This window comes from Pseudophryne corroboree, chromosome 3 (genome assembly GCF_028390025.1).
Source record: "Pseudophryne corroboree isolate aPseCor3 chromosome 3, aPseCor3.hap2, whole genome shotgun sequence".
NCBI classification, from domain to species: Eukaryota; Metazoa; Chordata; class Amphibia; order Anura; family Myobatrachidae; genus Pseudophryne; species Pseudophryne corroboree.
Window position 1 is genome coordinate 577110345 of NC_086446.1, and position 24479 is coordinate 577134823.

Sequence of the window (24479 nt, forward strand, 5' to 3'; positions counted from 1 at the left end):
TAATCCACGTACTTGGCAAAACAAAAAAACGGAAACCCGACCACGCACTGAAAGGGGTCCCATGTTTACACATGGGACCCCTTTCCCTGACTGCCAGGACCCCCCCTGACTCCTGTCAAAGAGGGTCCCTTCAGCCAATCAGGGAGCGCCACGTCGTGGCACTCTCCTGATTGGCTGTGTGCTCCTGTAGTGTGTCTGTGAGGCAGCACACGGCAGAGATACAATGTAGCGCCTATGCGCTCCATTGTAGCTAATGGTGGGAACTTTGTGGTCAGCGGTGAGGTTACTTTCGGTCAACCGCTGAAAGTTCCCACCATTGGCTACAATGGAGCGCATAGGCGCTACATTGTATCTCTGCCGTGTGCTGCCTCACAGACACTACAGGAGCGCACAGCCAATCAGGAGAGTGCCACGACGTGGTGCTCCCTGATTGGCTGAAGGGACCCTCTTTGACAGGAGTCAGGGGGGGTCCTGGCAGTCAGGGAAAGGGGTCCCATGTGTAAACATGGGACCCCTTTCAGTGCGTGGTCGGGTTTCCGTTTTTTTGTTTTGCCAAGTACGTGGATTATACATTGGACAGAATCTACACTGGATTATGTGAGGTATAATTTTTTTCACAGGTCCCCCAAGGATCCTACATGGAGAAGAGGACCGAGCCTCGTGGGAACATAGGTAAGTATGTATGTATGGAGGTGTGCATGTATGTAATAAACTTATACTTTCACGGTGTGTGTGTCCTGTTTTTTTGGGGGTATATTTTAAGTAGTAGTACTACAGGTACCAGCGGGCCCGGTTTTCCACCGCATGCTGGTACTTGTGGTTCTCCAAGTACCAGCTTGCGGGGGTGGCTTGCTGGGACTTGTAGTACTGCTACTAAAAACAATATTCACATTTTTTACACATGGCAATCAGTCCCCCATCCGCCGCCCTTGGATGGGGGGGCAGCCTCGGGCTTCACCCCTGGCCCTTGGGTGGCTGGAGGGGGGAACCCTCGATTTAAGGGGTTCCCACTCCTCCAGGGTACCCCGGCCAGGGGTGACTAGTTGGGTATATAATGCCAGTGCCGCAGGGACCACTATAAAAGTGTCCCCCGGCTGTGGCATTATGTACCTGGCTAGTGGAGCCCGGTGCTGGTTTCAAAAATACGGGGGACCCCTACGCTTTTTGTCCCCCGTATTTTTGGAACCAGGACCAGGCGCAGAGCCCGGTGCTGGTTGATTAAGTATGGGGGAACCCCTGTCATTTTTCCCCCCATATTTTTTCAACCAGGACCGGCTCAAAGAGCCCGAGGCTGGTTGTGCTTAGGAGGGGGGACCCCACGCAATTTTTTTTCTGTTTTTACACTAAACAGACCCTTTCCCATAGATAACCATGCACAGATATCACTGATCCGTGCATGGTTATCCAAACTCGACTGGAAAAAGCAGGTCTATTTTTTTGGTGCTTTTTTTAACGAATCGAAAAAAAATAGACCCGCACTTGAGCACTCAGAGACTAACACCCAAATACGAATGAATAGTGAATGCCCGTATTGTATGAAATAACAGCCGCGTTTGACCGATGGTCTATTCATTCGTATTTCAGAACTTTGCCAATCAAACCATTACGAATAGACCAGACACTGCCGAGTTTTTTGCTTAGTGTATTCCCGGATTGGGACTTAGAAAAAAAAAACACAAATCGGCCAAACTCTGATTTTTAGTAAATACTGGCCTGGGAGTGTATCTTAGCTTAGCAGAATAGCGAACGAAAGATTAGCAGAATTGCTACTAAATAATTCTTTGCAGTTTCTGAGTAGCTCCAGACCTACTCCTAGATTGCGATCAGCTCAGTCCATTTAGTTCCTGGTTTGACATCACAAACACGCCCTGTGTTCGGCCAGCCACTCCCTCGTTTCTCCAGGCACTCCCGCGTTATTCCCTGACACGCCTGCGTTTTTTAGCACACTCCTGGAAAACGCTCAGTTACCACCCAGAAACGCCCCTTTCCTGTCAATCACTCACCAATCAGCAGTGCGACTCAAAAGCGCCGCAGAATCCACAGCAAATCTACTAAGTTTTTAGTTAAATAACTAAGCGCATGTGCCCTGCGTGCCTTGCGCATGCGCATTTAGCAACAAATTGCAGCATAGCGAAAATCGGCAACGAGCGACCAACTCGGAATAACCCCCATAGTTGTCAATGATGTCAACATTTACAATCATTGTTGCACAACAGTATATCTTCAATCAATTAATTACATTCCAGAACATATATTGGATATTATATACTATTGCTTATAGTAAATTATCACATCCATTGTATTTATAAGCTGAAATAAAAATCATTATCTTTCCCATAAGACCTCGTGTCCTGAATATCATTTCCCTCACGTCTCCACACATCAATCCATCCATAGGAACCAGTACTGCGAAAGTCTATGCAAGATAAGCTAGAGTAATATATTTACCGGAGGGTCTCCTGAAATTTCTCGGATAGCATACCACTGTGTGTGTTTCAAGGATTTGTGTATTCTTTTACGCAAATCAATCGGTAAAATATCAATGTAGCTTTTCCAGGTTCCAAAGAACCCTGCCGAGCATTTGTCTTTTTCTAAAATAGTATCTATCCACTCTATATTGAATACATGGTGTAATTTCTCCTTAAATAGTTTCAAGGTAGGGGGAGATGCCTTAATCCATATCTGCAATATAGCTGTACGTGCAGCTGCACTAATAATTGGTAATAAACGTTTACACCCTCTCTCTATCCGTTGCCCCTCCGGCAGCATACCAAATATTGCCCATTTATCTGTAAGAGGTACATAGTTCACCAGATTTTCCAGAGAGAATTGTCTCACTTTTAGCCAGAAAATTCTCAGTAAAGGGCATTTCCAGAAATAGTGATACCTATCTGCCATATCAGAGTGACATCTGGGGCAAGAAGCAGAAGGTATCAATCCTGCTAGATGTTGCTTACGAGGCGAGAAATAAGCCTTGTGATAAATATTTAAAAACATCTCCTGATATTGGATCGCAGGGATTAATTTTCGCGACCACTGAAGCGTTTTCAGTAATCTGTCACAAGTTAATGAAGGTATAATCTGAACCCCAGGAATTCATACCTGACCGAACCTCTTCATGTTTGATGTCTTGCCTCAAAAATGTGTAGTGTTGTGATATTGCCCATTTTTCCAGTGGTTTTGCATGTAACAGTATATCTAAAGTATTATCCCAGTCACTATCTGAGAACCCTCTAAATACTGTCGCTACATAATGTTTAGCCTGCATATAGGCAAATGGGTATGTGCGGAAAGTCGGGAACTTCTCTGATGCTTGAGCATATGAGAGAGGTGCCCTGGTATCTTTATCTAGAAATGCCCACACAGTTGACAAACCCTCAGTATTCAACGATCATATGGATATGCTGCTAACCCTTCTTGGAATTCTGGATTCTTTAGAAATGACAAAAATAAAGTTTTGTATGAGTTTAAGGGTTGCTTATGTCTGAATATGTTCCACAATCGCCTTGTGGTCCACAATAAGGGATTATTACGTATAGCTTCTCCAATTTTGCAGTCATGCATGTGTAAAAATCCTGTCAAACTACAGTCCGCCAGGAATTGTCCTTCTATATATGTGTTTGCGTAAAGATCCTTTCCATGCAGCCAGTCTCGTAGATATCTATCGCAGCATGGTTATAATTCAATACGTTAGGGAAGTTAATGCCCCCGTTGCTGTTGGGTTGTTGTAATTTTATCAGCCCAATTCGCGGATGTGTCACACCCCAAATACATTTTCTAAACTGGGCATTAAGTAAACATATATCTTTCTGAGTCATAAGGAGGGGTAAAGCCTGTAATACATACAACCATCTCGGAAATGTCACCATTTTAATAAGGTTCGCTCTTCCTATGTACGACAACATAAGAGCAAGTCCATTTTTTAATGCTTTTTTTTATAAAAAAGTGAAAAATCTGTAGACGTATTAAATATTAGGAGAGAAAATGTCTAATTCCTACAAATAATAATAATAATAATAATAATAATAATAATTTTGAAATTTCATTTGACAGCAGTAAAGCTTGTCCCACAGTTGAAGTCCCCTTCTAGAACATGTGGGGAAATGGTTAAAGTGAAGGCTCCAGAGGAATATGTTAAGCAGGTGGGCAATGTAGGAACCAGAAGAAAAGGACCAGAGGAGGTGAGAAGGAATAGAATCAAGAAGGCAAGTGGAGAGAATATCATGGACTTTGACACGTGAGACAAGGGAGAAAGAAGACAGGGTTGGAAGTCTTGGAAGGAGGAGCTTGATGTGGGACAATAGTCTAAAAGGAGGAGATGTTGAGGTTTACAGATTAAAATTTGGGGATAAAGTGGGAGCAAAAGTCGACTGCAGTGAGAGATGAAGAAGAGAGAGGAGGGAAGTGTATTGGTGTGGGTAGGAGGGCAGATGAAGAAAGAAGAGGTTTGATTGTTTTAATAGTAAGTGAAACTGCAGAGCTGTAGGATGAGAAAATTAAATTGAAGTGGAAAAGTCCATAAGAGTCGTATCTAGATACATCCTTGTCAGGACAGTAGAGGGAATAATGGGTAATCTGGTCAAGGGAATTTACATTTCATCTGGTATGGGTAGTCTTAGTAGAGTATGGAGAGTAAAGAAGAAATTGAAGGAGAGAAGGTGGTAGTGGAGAGAGAGAAGGTAGGGAGAACAGTTGTTGGAGACTTTACAGAGGTGAACAAAGATCAGATCTAGTGAGAGGCCACTGTTGTGGGATACGGAGGAGGTTAATTGAACAGACGCATAATGAGGAAGAAAGGGAGAGAAATTTGGGATGAGGGATTGTCATGCTTTCTACAATAGCCACCATTAGGGGAGTCTGCATTTTACACTAGACACTAGTATCAGGAATGACTGATCTAAACAGTGCTACAATGGTACACGTGCCCAATAGCAGGAAGGACAGAACAATGGGACTAAGGTAATAAGTCAAAGTATGTCAAAGCCTAATTGTGGTATAGAATGCAACAGTATATGAAATGTTCATAATCTTGTTGTTATCAGTCTTCATCACTTCTACCTTCAGATGTTCCCAGTTTTGTAGTGTGGAGCAACTGAATAACTTATATCCAGATCAGCAGAATATGATTAGTGTGATGTGTGAAAAGACTGTGGCGTCAAAAACTTCTTTTAGAAACAATGTTAATAATTTTTTAAGTGTAGCTCAGAAAAAAAATTCCTCCATTTTGCATTTTTTGTTTAATAATACATAGTTATTAAACATAGTTCTACTTCCTTTACCCATCAATTACACATCCAGGTGTTAACATTTTTTCAAGTAGTGGGGGCAGAGTTTTACTGCAGTCAATGTAATCATGAGAATGTTCATTGAAGCACAATGGGCCTCATTCAAATGCGGTTATTCTGGTGACTGCTGTTGCTATTGATAATGTCAATTATTACCTTAAAACATAAAGCTATATACTATTACCGTGGAGCCGCTATGGCCGCTAGACCACGTGCACGTGCTACGCACTTTGTACGCTATTTGCATACAGAGTCCCGCATGTGGTACGCACTTGGCGTACACACGCTGCGCTGAGTGTACGGAATACACACAGCGGGCGCACACACAGTTGATAACGTTTAAACCTTGTTAATAAAATACAGTAAGAATATACTTATATTCTAAACCTTAGTAGTCAAACACTGTAATGATGTAACGCTTAAAAACCTTAATTAGCGCTGGTGATACAAAGTATCCGCAGTGCATACACCTTAACAATGCTTATACACTTTAAACAGGTTAAACTACTTTAAAAGCCCAGGCAGGAAAGAGGAAACACAACACTGTTTGTTTTGGTTACAACCACAGCAGCTCTAACACTGCCGTGGATTGATTCTAATAAAATGTAAAACAATACAAGTCATACACTACAAACTAACAAGTAAATCTAAACAGAAGAATGGAGAATAATGGCTACAGAGAATATACATACGTGGGGAATCTTTCGCATGCGCGACCTGGAATCCAGTCCTCAGCTGTTCAGGTAGAAAGCCTTCAGAGTCTTGTGTGACCAAGCCTGCTGCAAGCTCTTGTTATTCACTTCATCCAAAACAATACAATGGTCACTGTAATCCCTTTGTTCATTGGACACAGGGATATGTCTCTACATTACAGCAAAGGTCATAGGTGGATTTGAACAGGTGGGCTGTGTCTTTCCCCAACTGCTCTGGTGGGAGGTATCCTCAGGATTCCCGCCGCATGTGTAATTTACAGCAAATACAGTTAATGTTCATAATCTACTTCTGTACATAACTATACGCAGGAACATGCAATCTTCTCCTAACTAACACCGGAATGTTACCCTTAAAATACCCTACGGCTGGATACTAGACACCACCGTTCAACCTTTATCTGACCCTTCCTATCATGCAAAGAGGAATCTCTCTGTCCAGGAACTGTTTAAACTAATCATACTCGCTGACATGGTCTAGGGGAATATTAACTACAAAATGCACTATTTGGGTTAAATATGCTACGATCGAGTCGCACGCTACACGCTCACAAACTCCGCCGTAAATACACATCTCATGCGCACGAGACGCTGGAGCGTCTCCTACGCAACTTGCGGGTATGTGTACGCACGGGGGACCGGGTGCACGAGCAGCGTGCATGTCCATGATGTCCATGAGGGGTTAGTACAAGGGATATGCATCATGATATTTTTCGACACTATCTAATGCCATTTACAAATGCAACTGTATGCTAATATGGGCAGAAGCTAACCTGACCATAGGGACGCCTACTGCTATCGCATAATTTCTGTCCGATGCCATACAACTGCAGAAACATCGGTAATTCGGTACCATCGTAGCACATTGGGTCATCATGCAAATTCTGAATGCCTCTGAAAGGGTCTACTACGATATCCCAGCTGTCGGGATTCCGGCGCCCAGCATACCGGTGCCGGGATCCCGACCGCCTGAATGCCGGCAGTGGGGCGAGTGCAAAAGAGCCCCTTGCGGGTTCGCTATGTTCGCCATGCTGCGGGCACGGTGGCGCGCAATGAGCGCGACGATATTTATTCTCCCTCCAGGGGTGTCGTGGACACCCCAAGAGGGAGAATAGTTGTCGGTATCCCGGCGGTCGGGATCCCGACAGCCAAGATATCAAATGCTTCCCCCTCTGAAGATGTGCAGGCTGAGCTGCTTGGACGCAGAGGGCTCTCTAGCAGTTGCGATCTTACTTGCTACTGATGTATTCATTAGAGATGTGCACTTGAAATTTTTCGTGTTTTGTGTTTTGGTTTTGGGTTCGGTTCCGCGGCCGTGTTTTGGGTTCGACCACGTTTTGGCAAAACCTCACCGATTTTTTTTTTGTCGGATTCGGGTGTGTTTTGGATTCGGGTGTTTTTTTCAAAAAACACTAAAAAACAGCTTAAATCATAGAATTTGGGGGTCATTTTGATCCCAAAGTATTATTAACCTCAAAAACCATAATTTCCACTCATTTTCAGTCTATTCTGAATACCTCACACCTCACAATATTATTTTTAGTCCTAAAATTTGCACCGAGGTCGCTGGATGACTAAGCTAAGCGACCCTAGTGGCCGACACAAACACCTGGCCCATCTAGGAGTGGCACTGCAGAGTCACGCAGGATGGCCCTTCCAAAAAACACTCCCCAAACAGCACATGACGCAAAGAAAAATTAAAGAAAAAAGAGGTGCAAGATGGAATTGTCCTTGGGCCCTCCCACCCACCCTTATGTTGTATAAACAGGACATGCACACTTTAACCAACCCATCATTTCAGTGACAGGGTCTGCCACACGACTGTGACTGAAATGACTGGTTGGTTTGGACCCCCACCAAAAAAGAAGCAATTAATCTCTCCTTGCACAAACTGGCTCTACAGAGGCAAGATGTCCACCTCATCATCATCCTCCGATATATCACCGTGTACATCCCCCTCCTCACAGATTATCAATTCGTCCCCACTGGAATCCACCATCTCAGCTCCCTGTGTACTTTGTGGAGGCAATTGCTGCTGGTCAATGTCTCCACGGAGGAATTGATTATAATTCATTTTAATGAACATCATCTTCTCCACATTTTCTGGAAGTAACCTCGTACGCCGATTGCTGACAAGGTGAGCGGCGGCACTAAACACTCTTTCGGAGTACACACTTGTGGGAGGGCAACTTAGGTAGAATAAAGCCAGTTTGTGCAAGGGCCTCCAAATTGCCTCTTTTTCCTGCCAGTATAAGTACGGACTGTCTGACGTGCCTACTTGGATGCGGTCACTCATATAATCCTCCACCATTCTTTCAATGGGGAGAGAATCATATGCAGTGACAGTAGACGACATGTCCGTAATCGTTGTCAGGTCCTTCAGTCCGGACCAGATGTCAGCATCAGCAGTCGCTCCAGACTGCCATGCATCACCGCCAGCGGGTGGGCTCGGAATTCTGAGCCTTTTCCTCGCACCCCCAGTTGCGGGAGAATGTGAAGGAGGAGATGTTGACAGGTCGCGTTCCGCTTGACTTGACAATTTTCTCACCAGCAGGTCTTTGAACCCCAGCAGACTTGTGTCTGCCGGAAAGAGAGATCCAAGGTAGGTTTTAAATCTAGGATCGAGCACGGTGGCCAAAATGTAGTGATCTGATTTCAACAGATTGACCACCCGTGAATCCTTGTTAAGCGAATTAAGGGCTCCATCCACAAGTCCCACATGCCTAGCGGAATCGCTCCGTGTTAGCTCCTCCTTCAATGTCTCCAGCTTCTTCTGCAAAAGCCTGATGAGGGGAATGACCTGACTCAGGCTGGCAGTGTCTGAACTGACTTCACGTGTGGCAAGTTCAAAGGGCAGCAGAACCTTGCACAACGTTGAAATCATTCTCCACTGCGCTTGAGACAGGTGCATTCCACCTCCTATATCGTGCTGAATTGTATAGGCTTGAATGGCCTTTTGCTGCTCCTCCAACCTCTGAAGCATATATAGGGTTGAATTCCACCTCGTTACCACTTCTTGCTTCAGATGATGGCAGGGCAGGTTCAGGCGTTTTTGGTGTTGCTCCAGTCTTCTGTACGTGGTGCCTGTACGCCGAAAGTGTCCCGCAATTCTTCTGGCCACCGACAGCATCTCTTGCACGCCCCTGTCGTTTTTTAAAAAACTCTGCACCACCAAATTCAAGGTATGTGCAAAACATGGGACGTGCTGGAATTTGCCCATATTTAATGCACACACAATATTGCTGGCGTTGTCCGATGCCACAAATCCACAGGAGAGTCCAATTGGGGTAAGCCATTCCGCGATGATCTTCCTCAGTTGCCGTAAGAGGTTTTCAGCTGTGTGCGTATTCTGGAAACCGGTGATACAAAGCGTAGCCTGCCTAGGAAAGAGTTGGCGTTTGCGAGATGCTGCTACTGGTGCCGCCGCTGCTGTTCTTGCGGCGGGAGTCCATACATCTACCCAGTGGGCTGTCACAGTCATATAGTCCTGACCCTGCCCTGCTCCACTTGTCCACATGTCCGTGGTTAAGTGGACATTGGGTACAACTGCATTTTTTAGGACACTGGTGAGTCTTTTTCTGACGTCCGTGTACATTCTCGGTATCGCCTGCCTAGAGAAGTGGAACCTAGATGGTATTTGGTAACGGGGGCACACTACCTCAAGAAATTGTCTAGTTCCCTGTGAACTAACGGCGGATACCGGACGCATGTCTAACACCAACATAGTTGTCAAGGCCTCAGTTATCCGCTTTGCAACAGGATGACTGCTGTGATATTTCATCTTCCTCGCAAAGGACTGTTGGACAGTCAATTGCTTGGTGGAAGTAGTAAAAGTGGGCTTACGACTTCCCCTCTGGGATGACCATCGACTCCCAGCAGCAACAACAGCAGCGCCAGCAGCAGTAGGCGTTACACGCAAGGATGCATCGGAGGAATCCCAGGCAGGAGAGGACTCGTCAGAATTGCCAGTGACATGGCCTGCAGGACTATTGGCATTCCTGGGGAAGGAGGAAATTGACACTGAGGGAGTTGGTGGGGTGGTTTGCGTGAGCTTGGTTACAAGAGGAAGGGATTTACTGGTCAGTGGACTGTCGCCCAAAGTTTTTGAACTTGTCACTGACTTATTATGAATGCGCTGCAGGTGACGTATAAGGGAGGATGTTCCGAGGTGATTAACGTCCTTACCCCTACTTATTACAGCTTGACAAAGGCAACACACGGCTTGACAAATGTTGTCCGCATTTCTGTTGAAATACTTCCACACCGAAGAGCTGATTTTTTTGGTATTTTTACCAGGCATGTCAATGGCCATATTCCTCCCACGGACAACAGGTGTCTCCCCGGGTGCCTGACTTAAACAAACCACCTCACCATCAGAATCCTCCTGGTCAATTTCCTCCCCAGCGCTAGCAATACCCATATCCTCCTCATCCTGGTGTACTTCAACACTGACATCTTCAATCTGACTATCAGGAACTGGACTGCGGGTGCTCCTTCCAGCACTTGCAGGGGGCGTGCAAGTGGTGGAAGGCGCATGCTCTTCACGTCCAGTGTTGGGAAGGTCAGGCATCGCAAACGACACAATTGGACTCTCCTTGTGGATTTGTGATTTCGAAGAACGCACAGTTCTTTGCTGTGCTTTTGCCAGCTTGAGTCTTTTCATTTTTCTAGCGAGAGGCTGAGTGCTTCCATCCTCATGTGAAGCTGAACCACTAGCCATGAACATAGGCCAGGGCCTCAGCCGTTCCTTGCCACTCCGTGTGGTAAATGGCATATTGGCAAGTTTACGCTTCTCCTCCGACAATTTTATTTTAGATTTTTGAGTCCTTTTTTTACTGATATTTGGTGTTTTGGATTTTACATGCTCTGTACTATGACATTGGGCATCGGCCTTGGCAGACGACGTTGCTGGCATTTCATCGTCTCGGCCATGACTAGTGGCAGCAGCTTCAGCACGAGGTGGAAGTGGATCTTGATCTTTCCCTAATTTTGGAACCTCAACATTTTTGTTCTCCATATTTTAATAGGCACAACTAAAAGGCACCTCAGGTAAACAATGGAGATGGATGGATACTAGTATACTTATGGATGGACGAGCGACTGCCGACACAGAGGTAGCAACAGCCGTGGACTACCGTACTGTGTCTGCTGCTAATATAGACTGGATGATAATGAGATAAAATTAAATATATATATATATATATATATATATATATATATATATATATCACACTAGTACTGCAGCCGGACAGGTATATATTATGTAATGACGGACCTGCTGGACACTGTCTGTCAGCACTGCAGACTCCTAAAGTAAGCTACTAGTATCAAGAAGATAGAAAAAATAAAAATAAACCACGGGTAGGTGGTATACAATTATGGATGGACGAGCGACTGCCGACACAGAGGTAGCTACAGCCGTGGACTACCGTACTGTGTCTGCTGCTAATATAGACTGGATGATAATGAGATAAAATTAAAATATATATATATATCACACTAGTACTGCAGCCGGACAGGTATATATTATGTAATGACGGACCTGCTGGACACTGTCTGTCAGACTGAGCACTGCAGACTCCTAAAGTAAGCTACTAGTATCAAGAAGATAGAAAAAAAAAATAAACCACGGGTAGGTGGTATACAATTATGGATGGACGAGCGACTGCCGACACAGAGGTAGCTACAGCCGTGGACTACCATACTGTGTCTGCTGCTAATATAGACTGGATGATAATGAGATAAAATTAAAATATATATATATATATCACACTAGTACTGCAGCCGGACAGGTATATATTATGTAATGACGGACCTGCTGGACACTGTCTGTCAGCACTGCAGACTCCTAAAGTAAGCTACTAGTATCAAGAAGATAGAAAAAAATAAAAATAAACCACGGGTAGGTGGTATACAATTATGGATGGACGAGCGACTGCCGACACAGAGGTAGCTACAGCCGTGGACTACCGTACTGTGTCTGCTGCTAATATAGACTGGATGATAATGAGATAAAATTAAAATATATATATATATATCACACTAGTACTGCAGCCGGACAGGTATATATTATGTAATGACGGACCTGCTGGACACTGTCTGTCAGCACTGCAGACTCCTAAAGTAAGCTACTAGTATCAAGAAGATAGAAAAAAAAATAAACCACGGGTAGGTGGTATACAATTATGGATGGACGAGCGACTGCCGACACAGAGGTAGCTACAGCCGTGGACTACCGTACTGTGTCTGCTGCTAATATAGACTGGATGATAATGAGATAAAATTAAAATATATATATATATATCACACTAGTACTGCAGCCGGACAGGTATATATTATGTAATGACGGACCTGCTGGACACTGTCTGTCAGCACTGCAGACTCCTAAAGTAAGCTACTAGTATCAAGAAGATAGAGAAAAAAAAATAAACCACGGGTAGGTGGTATACAATTATGGATGGACGAGCGACTGCCGACACAGAGGTAGCTACAGCCGTGGACTACCGTACTGTGTCTGCTGCTAATATAGACTGGATGATAATGAGATAAAATTAAAATATATATATATATATATATATCACACTAGTACTGCAGCCGGACAGGTATATATTATGTAATGACGGACCTGCTGGACACTGTCTGCAGAATGCGTTTATAAAAACACCACACGACGAGTGTTTAACTTTTTCAGGCAGACAATCACAATATACTGGTGGTCAGCAAACAATCACAATACTGGTGGTCAGTGGTCACTGGTCAGTCACACTGGCAGTGGCACTCTGGCAGCAAAAGTGTGCACTGTACTTAAAATATGTACTCCTGCTATAACTGCTCCCCAGTCTCCCCCACAATTAAGCTGTGTGAGCAGTGAGCACTCAGCAGTCAGATAATGATATACAGTATATGATGCAGCACACTGGGCTGAGCACAGATATGGTATGTGTGACTGTGTCACACTGTGTATCGTTTTTTTTCAGGCAGAGAACGGATTCATTAAACTGGTGGCACTGGTCACTGCCACTGGTCACACTATCAGCAGCAAGTAGTACTCCTCCTATATTATGCTCTCCAAAATTTGTGTCTCTCTCTCTCTAGTACTATTAGTCACTCTAAACGGAGAGGACGCCAGCCACGTCCTCTCCCTATCAATCTCAATGCACGTGTGAAAAATGGCGGCGACGTGCGGCTCCTTATATAGAATCCGAGTCTCGCGATAGAATCCGAGCCTCGCGAGAATCCGACAGCGGGATGATGACGTTCGGGCGCGCTCAGGTTAACCGAGCAAGGCGGGAGGATCCGAGCCTGCTCGGCCCCGTGTAAAAAAAGCTGAAGTTCGGCGGGTTCGGATTCAGAGAAACCGAACCCGCTCATCTCTAGTATTCATGCCCAGAAAACAGCATCTAGACGGCCATGGCATGCCTGCGTTTACCTGACCTCTCCCCATTGTCACCCCCAAACGCTAGCTACCTGTCTCTCACTTTGCAATTACAGTAATTCCTTGATTCGAGCACCATCACAATTCAATCGCTGCGCATGCGCACTGCGGCTCAGACACATGCGCAGTAAGAAAACATTGACCGTTTTACGTACAATGAGGGTAATTCCAAGTTGATCGCAGCAGGAATTTTTTTAGCAGTTGGGCAAAACCATGTGCACTGCAGGGGAGGCAGATATAACATGTGCAGAGAGAGTTAGATTTGGGTGGGGTGTGTTCAATCTGCAATCTAATTTGCAGTGTAAAAATAAAGCAGCCAGTATTTACCCTGCACAGAAATAAAATAACCCACCCAAATCTAACTCTCTCTGCAAATGTTATATCTGCCACACCTGCAGTGCACATGGTTTTGCCGAACTACTAAAAAATTTCCTGCTGCGATCAACTTGGAATTACCCCCAATACCCGCTTTGAATTAGGCCCAAATTAGGCCCAAAGTAATTCAGCAGATAAGGGTGCTGGTCTTGTGAGACGCTGTGATCTATCCAGCCTTGTTATTATATGAGTGAGGCAAGGTTGCATATGTCAGGGTGATATGATGTGAGGAGGGGAAAGAAAGTAAGCTAGAGGTCACAGACTCAGAACTAGATTGTGAAAGGAGAGAGGTCCCACAGCAGCACAGAGTAATGATATAAGTCTGCTATTATACTGCTGCAGGAATATCATACTAACTTATTCTTCTACTGTTTAGAAACTAAGGGGGACATGTATAGTACCAAGCAGTGATAAAAGTGGATAAGTGAGCCAGTGGAGAAGTTGCCCATGACAACCAATCAGCTGCTCTGTATACTTTTATAGTATGCAAATTATAAATGTTACGTCAATGCTGAATGGTTGTCGTGGGCAACTTCTCCACTTTTATCACTGCTTACTACATCTCTCCCTAAGCCTTGGATGGAGATAAAGTGCACGGATATAAAGTACCAGCCAATCAGCTCCTAACTGCCATGTCACAGACTGTGTTTGAAAAATGACAGTTAGGAGCTGATTGGCTGGTACTTTATCTCCATGCACTTTATCTCCATCTAAGGCTTAGTAAATAGACCTCTAAATTACATAATGATTGCCAAAAGGTAAAGCACCATATAGTTATGTGATTTTTACAATTGCTGTATTCTTATCTAATATATAAAAATGAAAATTTGTCATTCTGTCCTTCTATACAAATCCACAGTTTACAAGGGAAGATCGTGAAATTTTACATACAAGTGTATTAAAACATGGCAACTAAAACAATTTGAAATCCCTAGCACCCCTAGGGGTGGGACAGCGGCACAGAGTATTTCAGGAGACAGCATAACTCCCGCATGACTGGACCAATTTACAACAAACTTGGTACACATATGACTTACAAGCTAGGAACAAACACTGTGGGGGTAAGACACCCCTAGCACCCCTAGGGATGAGGCAGCAGCACAGAGTTTTTCAGCAGACAGCATAACTCTGGAATGCCTGGAGCAATTTATATCAACCTTGCTGCACATATTACTTACACTCTGGGAACAAACACTGTGAGGGTAACACACCACTAGCACCCCTAGGGGTGGGCCAGCATCACAGACTATATCAGGACATACATGATATGTCAGTGATGACAGGGCTGCATGTGACAGAGGCATGATGTGAGGAGGGGAATGGAGGTAGCCCGAACCCACACACAGAGTTATATAGTGGAAGTAGCACGGTCCCCCAGCAGCACAGAGTATATTAGGAGATACACAATGTGCTGCGCTATATATAAGAAACTGTGGAGTGTTTGGGGGAGGAGGATCTATCTAGGTACTTATCTAATATATAAAAATGAAAATTTGTCCTTCTGTCTTTCTATACAAATCCACAGTTTACAAGCGAAGATCGTGAAATTTTACATACAAGCATATTAAAACATGGCGGAGGCAACTAAAACAATTTGAAATCCCTAGCACCCCTAGGGGAGGAGACAGCAGCACAGAGTAAATCAGTAGACAACATAACTCCGGAATTGCTGGAGCAATATACAAAAAAATTGGTACACATATGCCTTCCACTCTGGCAACAAACACTGTGGGAGGAGACACCCCTAGCACCCTTAGGGGTGGAGCAGCAGCACTGAGTATTTCAGCAGACAGCATAACTCTGGAATGCCTGCAGCAATTTACAACAAACTTGGTACACAGAGATGTGCACCGGACATTTTTCGGGTTTTGTGTTTTGGTTTTGGATTCTGTTCCGCGGCCGTGTTTTGGATTCGGACGCGTTTTGGCAAAACCCCCCTGAAAATTTTTTGTCGGATTCGGGTGTGTTTTGGATTTGGGTGTTTCTTCCCAAAAAACCCTCAAAAAACAGCTTAAATCATAGAATTTGGGGGTCATTTTGATCCCATAGTATTATTAACCTCAATAACCATAATTTCCACTAATTAATTACCCACCCTTATGTTGTATAAACAGGACATGCACACTTTAACAAACCCATCATTTCAGTGACGGGGTCTGCTACATGACTGTGACTGAAATGACTGGTTGGTTTGGGCCCCCACCAAAAAAGAAGCAATCAATCTCTACTTGCACAAACTGGCTCTACAGAGGCAAGATGTCCACCTCCTCTTCATCGTCCGATTCCTCACCCCTTTCACTGTGTACATCCCCCTCCTCACAGATTATTAATTCGTCCCCACTGGAATCCACCATCTCAGGTCCCTGTGTACTTTCTGGAGGCAATTGCTGGTGAATGTCTCCACGGAGGAATTGATTATAATTCATTTTGCTGAACATCATCTTCTCCACATTTTCTGGAAGTAACCTTGTACGCCGATTGCTGACAAGGTGAGCGGCTGCACTAAACACTCTTTCGGAGTACACACTGGAGGGGGGGCGACTTAGGTAAAATAAAGCCAGTTTGTGCAAGGGCCTCCAAATTGCCTCTTTTTCCTGCCAGTATACGTACGGACTGTCTGACGTGCCTACTTGGATGCGGTCACTCATATAATCCTCCACCATTCTTTCAATGGTGACAGAATCATATGCAGTGACAGTAGACGACATGTCAGTAATCGTTGGCAGGTCCTTCAGTCCGGACCAGATGTCAGCCCTCGCTCCAGACTGCCCTGCATCACCGCCAGCGGGTGGGCTCGGAATCCTTAGCCTTTTCCTCGCAGCCCCAGTTGCGGGAGAATGTGAAGGAGGAGCTGTTGACGGGTCACGTTCCACCAGCAGGTCTTTGCACCTCTGCAGACTTGTGTCTGCCGGAAAGAGATATACAACATAGGCTTTAAACCTAGGATCGAGCACGGTGGCCAAAATGTAGTGCTTTGATTTCAACAGATTGACCACCCGTGAATCCTGGTTAAGCAAATTAAGGGCTCCATCCACAAGTCCCACATGCCTAGCGGAATCGCTCCGTTTTAGCTCCCCCTTCAATCTCTCCAGCTTCTTCTGCAAAAGCCTGACGAGGGGAATGACCTGTCTCAGGCTGGCAGTGTCTGAACTGACTTCACGTGTGGCAAGTTCAAAGGGTTGCAGAACCTTGCACAATGTTGAAATCATTCTCCACTGCGCTTGAGTCAGGTGCATTCCCCCTCCTTTGCCTATATCGTAGGCAGATGTATAGGCTTGAATGGCCTTTTGCTGCTCCTCCATCCTCTGAAGCATATATAGGATTGTATTCCACCTCATTACCACCTCTTGCTTCAGATGATGGCGGGGCAGGTTCAGGAGTGTTTGCTGGTGCCCCAGTCTTCGGCACGCGGTGGCTGAATGTCGAAAGTGGCCCGCAATTCTTCGGGCCACCGACAGCATCTCTTGCACGCCCCTGTCATTTTTAAAAAAATTCTGCACCACCAAATTCAATGTATGTGCAAAACATGGGACGTGCTGGAATTTTCCCAGATGTAATGCACGCACAATATTGGTGGCATTGTCCGATGTCACAAATCCCAGGAGAGTCCAATTGGGGTAAGCCATTCTGCGATGATGTTCCTCAGTTTCCGTAAGAGGTTGTCAGCTGTGTGCCTCTTATGGAAAGCGGTGATACAAAGCGTAGCCTACATAGGAACGAGTTGGCGTTTGCGAGATGCTGCTACTGGTGCCGCCGCTGCTGTTCTTGCTGCTGGAGGCAAAACATCTACCCAGTGGGCTGTCACAGTCATATAGTCCTGAGTCTGCCCTTCTCCACTTGTCCACATGTCCGTGGTTAAGTGGACATTGGGTACAACTGCATTTTTTAGGAAACTGGTGACTCTTTTTCTGACGTCTGTGTACATTCTCGGTATCGCCTGCCTAGAGAAATGGAACCTAGATGGTATTTGGTACCGGGGACACAGTACCTCAATCAATTCTCTAATTCCCTGTGAATTAACGGTGGATACCGGAAACACGTTTAACACCACCGCAGCTGCCAAGACCTGAGTTATCCGCTTTGCAGCAGGATGACTGCTGTGATATTTCATCTTCCTCGCAAAGGACTGTTGGACAGTCAATTGCTTACTGGAAGTAGTACAAGTGGTCTTCCGACTTCCCCTCTGGGATGACGATCGACTCCCAGCAGCAACAACAGCAGCGCCAGCAGCAGTAGGCGTTACACTCAAGGATGCATCGGAGGAATCCCAGTCAGGAGAGGACTCGTCAGACTTGCCAGTGACATGGCCTGCAGGACTATTGGCTTTCCTGTGTAAGGTGGAAATTGACACTGAGGGAGTTGGTGGTGTGGTTTGCAGGAGCTTGGGTACAAGAGGAAGGGATTTAGTGGTCAGTGGACTGCTTCCGCTGTCACCCAAAGTTTTTGAACTTGTCAATGACTTCTGATGAATGCGCTCCAGGTGACGTATAAGGGAGGATGTTCCTAGGTGGTTAACGTCCTTACCCCTACTTATTACAGCTTGACAAAAGCAACACACGGCTTGACACCTGTTATCCGCATTTCTGTTAAAATAATTCCACACCGAAGAGGTGATTTTTTTTTGTAATTTGAAAGGCATGTCAATGGCCATATCCGTCCCACGGACAACAGGTGTCTCCCCGGGTGCCTGACTTAAACAAACCACCTCACCATCAGAATCCTCCTTGTCAATTTCCTCCTCAGCACCAGCAACACCCATATCCTCATCCTGGTGTACTTCAACAGTGACATCTTCAATTTGACTATCAGGAACTGGACTGCGGGTGCTCCTTCCAGCAGGGGGCGTGCAAATGGTGGAAGGCGCCACCTCTTCCCGTCCAGTGTTGGGAAGGTCAGGCATCGCAACCGACACAATTGGACTCTCCTTGTGGATTTGTGATTTAGAAGAATGTACAGTTCTTTGCGGTGCTTTTGCCAGCTTAAGTCTTTTCATTTTTCTAGCGGGAGGATGAGTGCTTCCATCCTCATGTGAAGCTGAACCACTAGCCATGAACATAGGCCAGGGCCTCAGCCGTTCCTTGCCACTCCGTGTCGTAAATGGCATATTGGCAAGTTTACGCTTCTCATCAGACGCTTTTAATTTAGATTTTTGGGTCATTTTACTGAACTTTTGTTTTTTGCATTTTACATGCTCTGTACTAAGACATTGGGCATCGGCCTTGGCAGACGACGTTGATGGCATTTCATCGTCTCAGCCATGACTAGTGGCAGCAGCTTCAGCAGGAGGTGGAAGTGGATCTTGATCTTTCCGTATTTTACCCTCCACATTTTTGTCCTCCATTTTTTAATGTGTGGAATTATATGCCACTAATATATCAATAGCAATGGCCTACTGTACTGTACTATATATGTATACTGTTGGTCACCAAAATGCTGCACTGTAATACTAGAAGCTATAGAAAAGTATATATATATATTATTGTATATATCAGTACAGAGCGGTGTAACTGTGACCCATGTGTCCTGACAAGCAGTATAGAAGCTATAGAATAGTATATATATTACTGTATATATATATATATCAGTACAGAGCGGTGTAACTTTGACACGTGTCCTGACAAGCAGTATAGAAGCTATAGAATAGTATATATATTACATTTACTGTATATATATATATATCAGTACAGAGCGGTGTAACTGTGACCCATGTGTCCTGACAAGCAGTATAGAAGCTATAGAATAGTATATATATTACTGTATATATATATATATATATATATATATATATCAGTACAGAGCGGTGTAACTGTGACACATGTAGCTATAGAATAGTATATATATTACTGTATATATATATCAGTACAGAGCGGTGTAACTGTGACACATGTAGCTATAGAATAGTATATATATTACTGTATATATATATCAGTACAGAGCGGTGTAACTGTGAAACATGTGTCCTGACAAGCAGTACAGAAGCTATAGAATAGTATATATATTACTGTGTATATATATATATATATATATATATATCAGTACAGAGCGGTGTAACTGTGACACATGTGTCCTGACAAGCAGTATAGAAGCTATAGAGTAGTATATATATTACATTTACTGTATATATATATCAGTACAGAGCAGTGTAACTGTGACACGTGTCCTGACAAGCAGTATAGAAGCTATTGAATAGTATATATTATTATACTGGTGGTCCCCAGTCCCCACAATGCAGCACACTGAGCACAGAGTTTTGCAGCACACTGAGCACAGATATGGAGCGTTTTCAGACAGAGAACGTAGATATTTTCAGCACACTGAGCACAGATTATTTGCAGCACACTGAGCACAGATATTTTCAGCACACTGAGCACAGATTACGGAGCTTTTCAGGGGAGAGAATGCTGCCACATCCTCTCCATTCAATCTCCAATGCACGAGTGAAAATGGCGGCGACGCGCGGCTCCTTATATAGAATACGAATCTCGCGAGAATCCGACAGCGGGATGATGACGTTCGGGCGCGTTCTGGTTAACCGAGCAAGGCGGGAAGATCCGAGGCTGCCTCGGAACCGTGTAAAATGGGTGAAGTTCGAACCGAACCTGCTCATCTCTAGTACACATATGACTTAAGGCCCATATAGACGGGCCGATGTGGTAGAGATGTGTGCTGAGCGAACCGCTCAGCACACATCTCTCCCGCCGCTCAGCACAGCGCGATGTGTGCTGAGCGTACGGGGGGGGGGGGATTTGGGCGCGCTAGATTGGCCAACCAGCGATAGCGATGCGCGGGGCTGCGCATCGCTATTGCTGTAGGGGCTACACTCGAAGCGATAATGCTCAAATTCTAAGCAATCTAGTCAGATTGCTTAGAATATCGCTTAGTGAGTACCCCCCTTTACACTGTAGAAACAAACTCTGTGTCAGACACCCCTAGCACTCCTAATGGTGGGACAGCAGCACAGAGTATGTCAGGAGATATATAATGTGCTGTGCTATATAAGAAACTGTGGAGTGTTTGGGGGAGGAGGATCTGTCTAGGTACTTATCTAATATATAACAGCGAAAATTTGTCCTTCTGTCCTTCTGTCTTTCTATACAAATCCACAGTTTACAAGCGAAGATTGTGAAATTTTACATACGAGCGTATTAAAACACGGCTGAGGCAACTAAAAAAAATTGAAATGTATGAAGAGCAGGGTCCCTTGGTCCCTATACTCTGTGTTTAATATTTCAATTTATTTTGGTAAACAGACATTCTTAAAATCCCGGGCAACGCCGGGTACTCCAGCCAGTTTTTTCATAAAGCTGTTCTTAATCCCTGACAGAAACATGGGGGGCCAAGCCATAACCCATCCTATAGCCATTTCGGGTTGGGTATACGTTGCCAGCGGCCGGGATCCCAGCGGTCAGCATACCGATGCTGGGATCCCGGCCGCCAGTATGCCGGCAGCGGGGCGAGCGCTAGAAAGCCCCTTGCAGGCTCGCTGCGCTCGCCACAGTTTCTATTCCCACTCTATGGGTGTCGTGGATATCCACGAGTGGGAATAGCAACTGTTAGCCAGGATTCCAGCTGGCGGCATTGTGAGTGTTCGGGATCCTGGTGTCTGTATGCTGGCCGACGGGATCCCGACTGGCGGTAACGTCCGCCATTTCTACTGTCACCCAGATCATTTCCATATCCTCACTGATCTGGTCACAGAGCAGAAAATAGAAGCACTATGCTGCACATTTATATCTTGGTATCCGGACTACAGATCGACAATGTATTGGTCGACAGTCAATAGGTCAACACTATATTGTCGACATGCATTAAGCCAACAGGTACAAAAGGTTGACAGATGAAAGGTCAACAGAAAGAAAAGATTGACAGATTGAAAAGGTTGACGTGACATTGGTCGACATAAAAAAACAAAACGTGTTGACTATTTAACACATTTTATCAACATCTGCTTTATTTACTAGCCATGTGGACATCTATTGGGAATAGTAACCTGCTTGAAGGCACACGTTTGTTCTGATTGTGGTCACATAACATTGAAATATACAAGATTTGGCCCAACCCTCCCTTATAAAATGTGTCGACCATTTGTGTGTTGACCATTGCCATGCCAACATTTTGACCCTGTCAACCTTTTGTACCTGTCGACCTTAAGCAACGTCAACTTTTTCACCTGTCGACATAATGCATGTGTTGGTGTTGACCTAATGACTCTCGATCATAACATTGTCGATCCAATGATCCACATCCTTATATCTACTAGGGTTATTGAGCTAGTGCTACAATTCGCCACAGACCGGGAACAGAACCACTGAGCCATACTGCAGGCCTGAGTGCTAGAATGGAGCGTGGCCAAACATGGAGTCTGATCACGCCAAATCAGTAAGCATTTTATTATGAATGCCATGCACGCCATTGCAAAGCGCATCAAGGAGGAACATACCTCCTCCACTTTGGCTGGTCCAGGCCTTCCCAGACAAGTAATCAGCCCATTTCCTCTCAGCACCCCTACACTCTAGGGTTTGATTGGCACTGAAGTCATGGCCATATGTTTGTGAAGATTGCGCATTCTCCCCATACTTGTGTGGGTAAATATAAAAATATATTGGTAGGTTAATTGGCTCCCGACAAAAAATAAATAAAAATTAACCCTAGTGTGTAAGTGTGTGCACTGTGCAGGTACACATGTTTAGGGCCGGCTAGATGGGCCACGTGGTTCTTATCTTTCATCAAATTCTATGTTTTCGATTATTGGTTAGCTGTGGCACTGTTTAATCACATACCTGAGATATCATACCCTGAGTAGTATATTTATGAAGCGAAGGCTATTGCATTTAGCATTATTGCTGTTTTTAGGGCCTTATTCAGCTTCAGTTGCAAAATCGCAAATTGTCCGATTATCGGATGACTACGCTGCGACCGCATCGTGCTTGCGCAAAAGTTGAAATGCAATCGCAGGCCCAGCAAAGTACGATTGCACAGTGATTGCCAGGAATTGATCATTTGTGGGAGGTTACATGGCGTTTGTGGGGAGTGGTTGGGAAAATGCAGGTGTGTCACAGCCATTTTCGGGGCGTGCATCTGATGTCAGCTGCGATTGCCGTGGAAGGGACACAGGCGCATGCCTAGGGAGCGTGACCTCGTGATTAAGGGGTGTGGCCTCACTGAAGTGCCATAATCACGAGTCACGCCCCTTTTTCGCGACAGTGGGGGGCATGCCAAGCGCTCTGTTAGCCGCTGGAATGCACCTTGTCCCTCTCCCAATGAATACACAGCGTCAATTCACTGCTCAGCTTTGCAGAGCAGCTAGTGAGAGAGGGTCTCCTTACTGCCCCCCACAGCGGGACACTGCAATCAGTGGGTGGGGCAGTCCCAGAAAAATTTGGCAGAACTGTCCCGCCAAAATTGGAATACAGTAGTTGGGAGGTTTGCCTTTACAGTCCTTTTCTATCATTTTACTCAATTTAACCCTTTCCCAGTTAATTTTATATATTTCCACCCTCTGCTCAAAGTGTGCCGGTATACAATGGTATGACATACCTGCACTTCAAGCACTGAACCCTGCTGTGCCACCTGCTGGAAGATCTACCAGCAGTCGTGTCACCCGTTGCCTGCCAGTGGATTTGGTGCCGGACGCCAGCTGATTACAGCTGGTGTACCGGCAGTCATCCATGCAGAGTCTGACAGTGGAACAGCACTGCCGTCATTTTAAATCTGACTCTATATATATATATATATATATATATATATATATATGTACCAGGAGATTGAAGCTGCACTCACAGACTTATAAACACCAATTAGATCCCCGGCGAAGACAAAGAGTCAGACAACCAGGGTACCATTCCGACGTTTCATGTCCATTTATGACATTTTTTCAAGGATGAACAAATATACAATGAATAAACTTAAATAGACACTCACCCAGACATGTGTGCTCGTTCCCGTCCCGCTCCGTGATGCGGCGCCGTGACGTCACTCTCACGCGACTTGCGATGACGCGCCGGTCCCCGCCCACGGAAGCGTGCGGCTGCAGTGTACCCATCACCATGGAAATATGTGAAACAAAAACATAACAGGACAAATCCTTTAGCTGCAGGCCAATCTGAGGGGCATAATCATAATAAACACAATAACTATATCATTAAGGAAGAAAGTTAACTACTGGTGAACTAATATACACTTGTTAGTAGTTAAATAAAACAGTTAAATGAGCAATGTTCATTAAGCCCCAACGGATGGAGAGTTTGCAGTTTATCAATCCACATAGCCTCTTTTTGAAGTAGCAAGCGTCCCCTATCTCCCCCCCGGCTGTTAAGGGGTACATGGTCAATCATCTTGTATTTCAAACTTGCCAGGTTATGCCTAAAGTTCTTAAAATGCCGAGCCACCGGTTGTTCCTGGTCGGTCCCTTCCAGCGCTTGTCTAATTGACATACGGTGCATGGCCATGCGCTCTTTAAATTGTCTGACAGTTTTGCCAATGTATAAAAGCCCACAAGGGCATTTGATGTAGTAAATGACGAATTTAGATGAGCATGTTAGGGTGTATCTGATCTGGAAAATCTTCCCGGATCTCGGATGTGAGAAAGTGTCCCCAGTGTCCAGGTAATTGCATGTGGTGCAGCCTAAACAACGAAAGTTGCCGGGTTTTCTGGCAAGAAAGTTTCCCGATGGG

At 45.0% G+C, this 24479-nt stretch overlaps 1 protein-coding gene across 1 annotated transcript in view; it reads right to left on the reverse strand.

Annotated features, from left to right (window-relative positions):
- Positions 1–23829, reverse strand: part of CAMK2G (calcium/calmodulin dependent protein kinase II gamma) — a 711799-nt gene extending 687970 nt beyond the window's left edge. Inside the window, exon 1 of the mRNA XM_063961352.1 lies at positions 23727–23829. Within this exon, the coding sequence (XP_063817422.1) occupies positions 23727–23734 (8 nt within the window). The 5' untranslated portion in view covers positions 23735–23829. The remainder of the gene's footprint in view (positions 1–23726) is intronic.
- Positions 23830–24479: the final 650 nt, after the last annotated feature.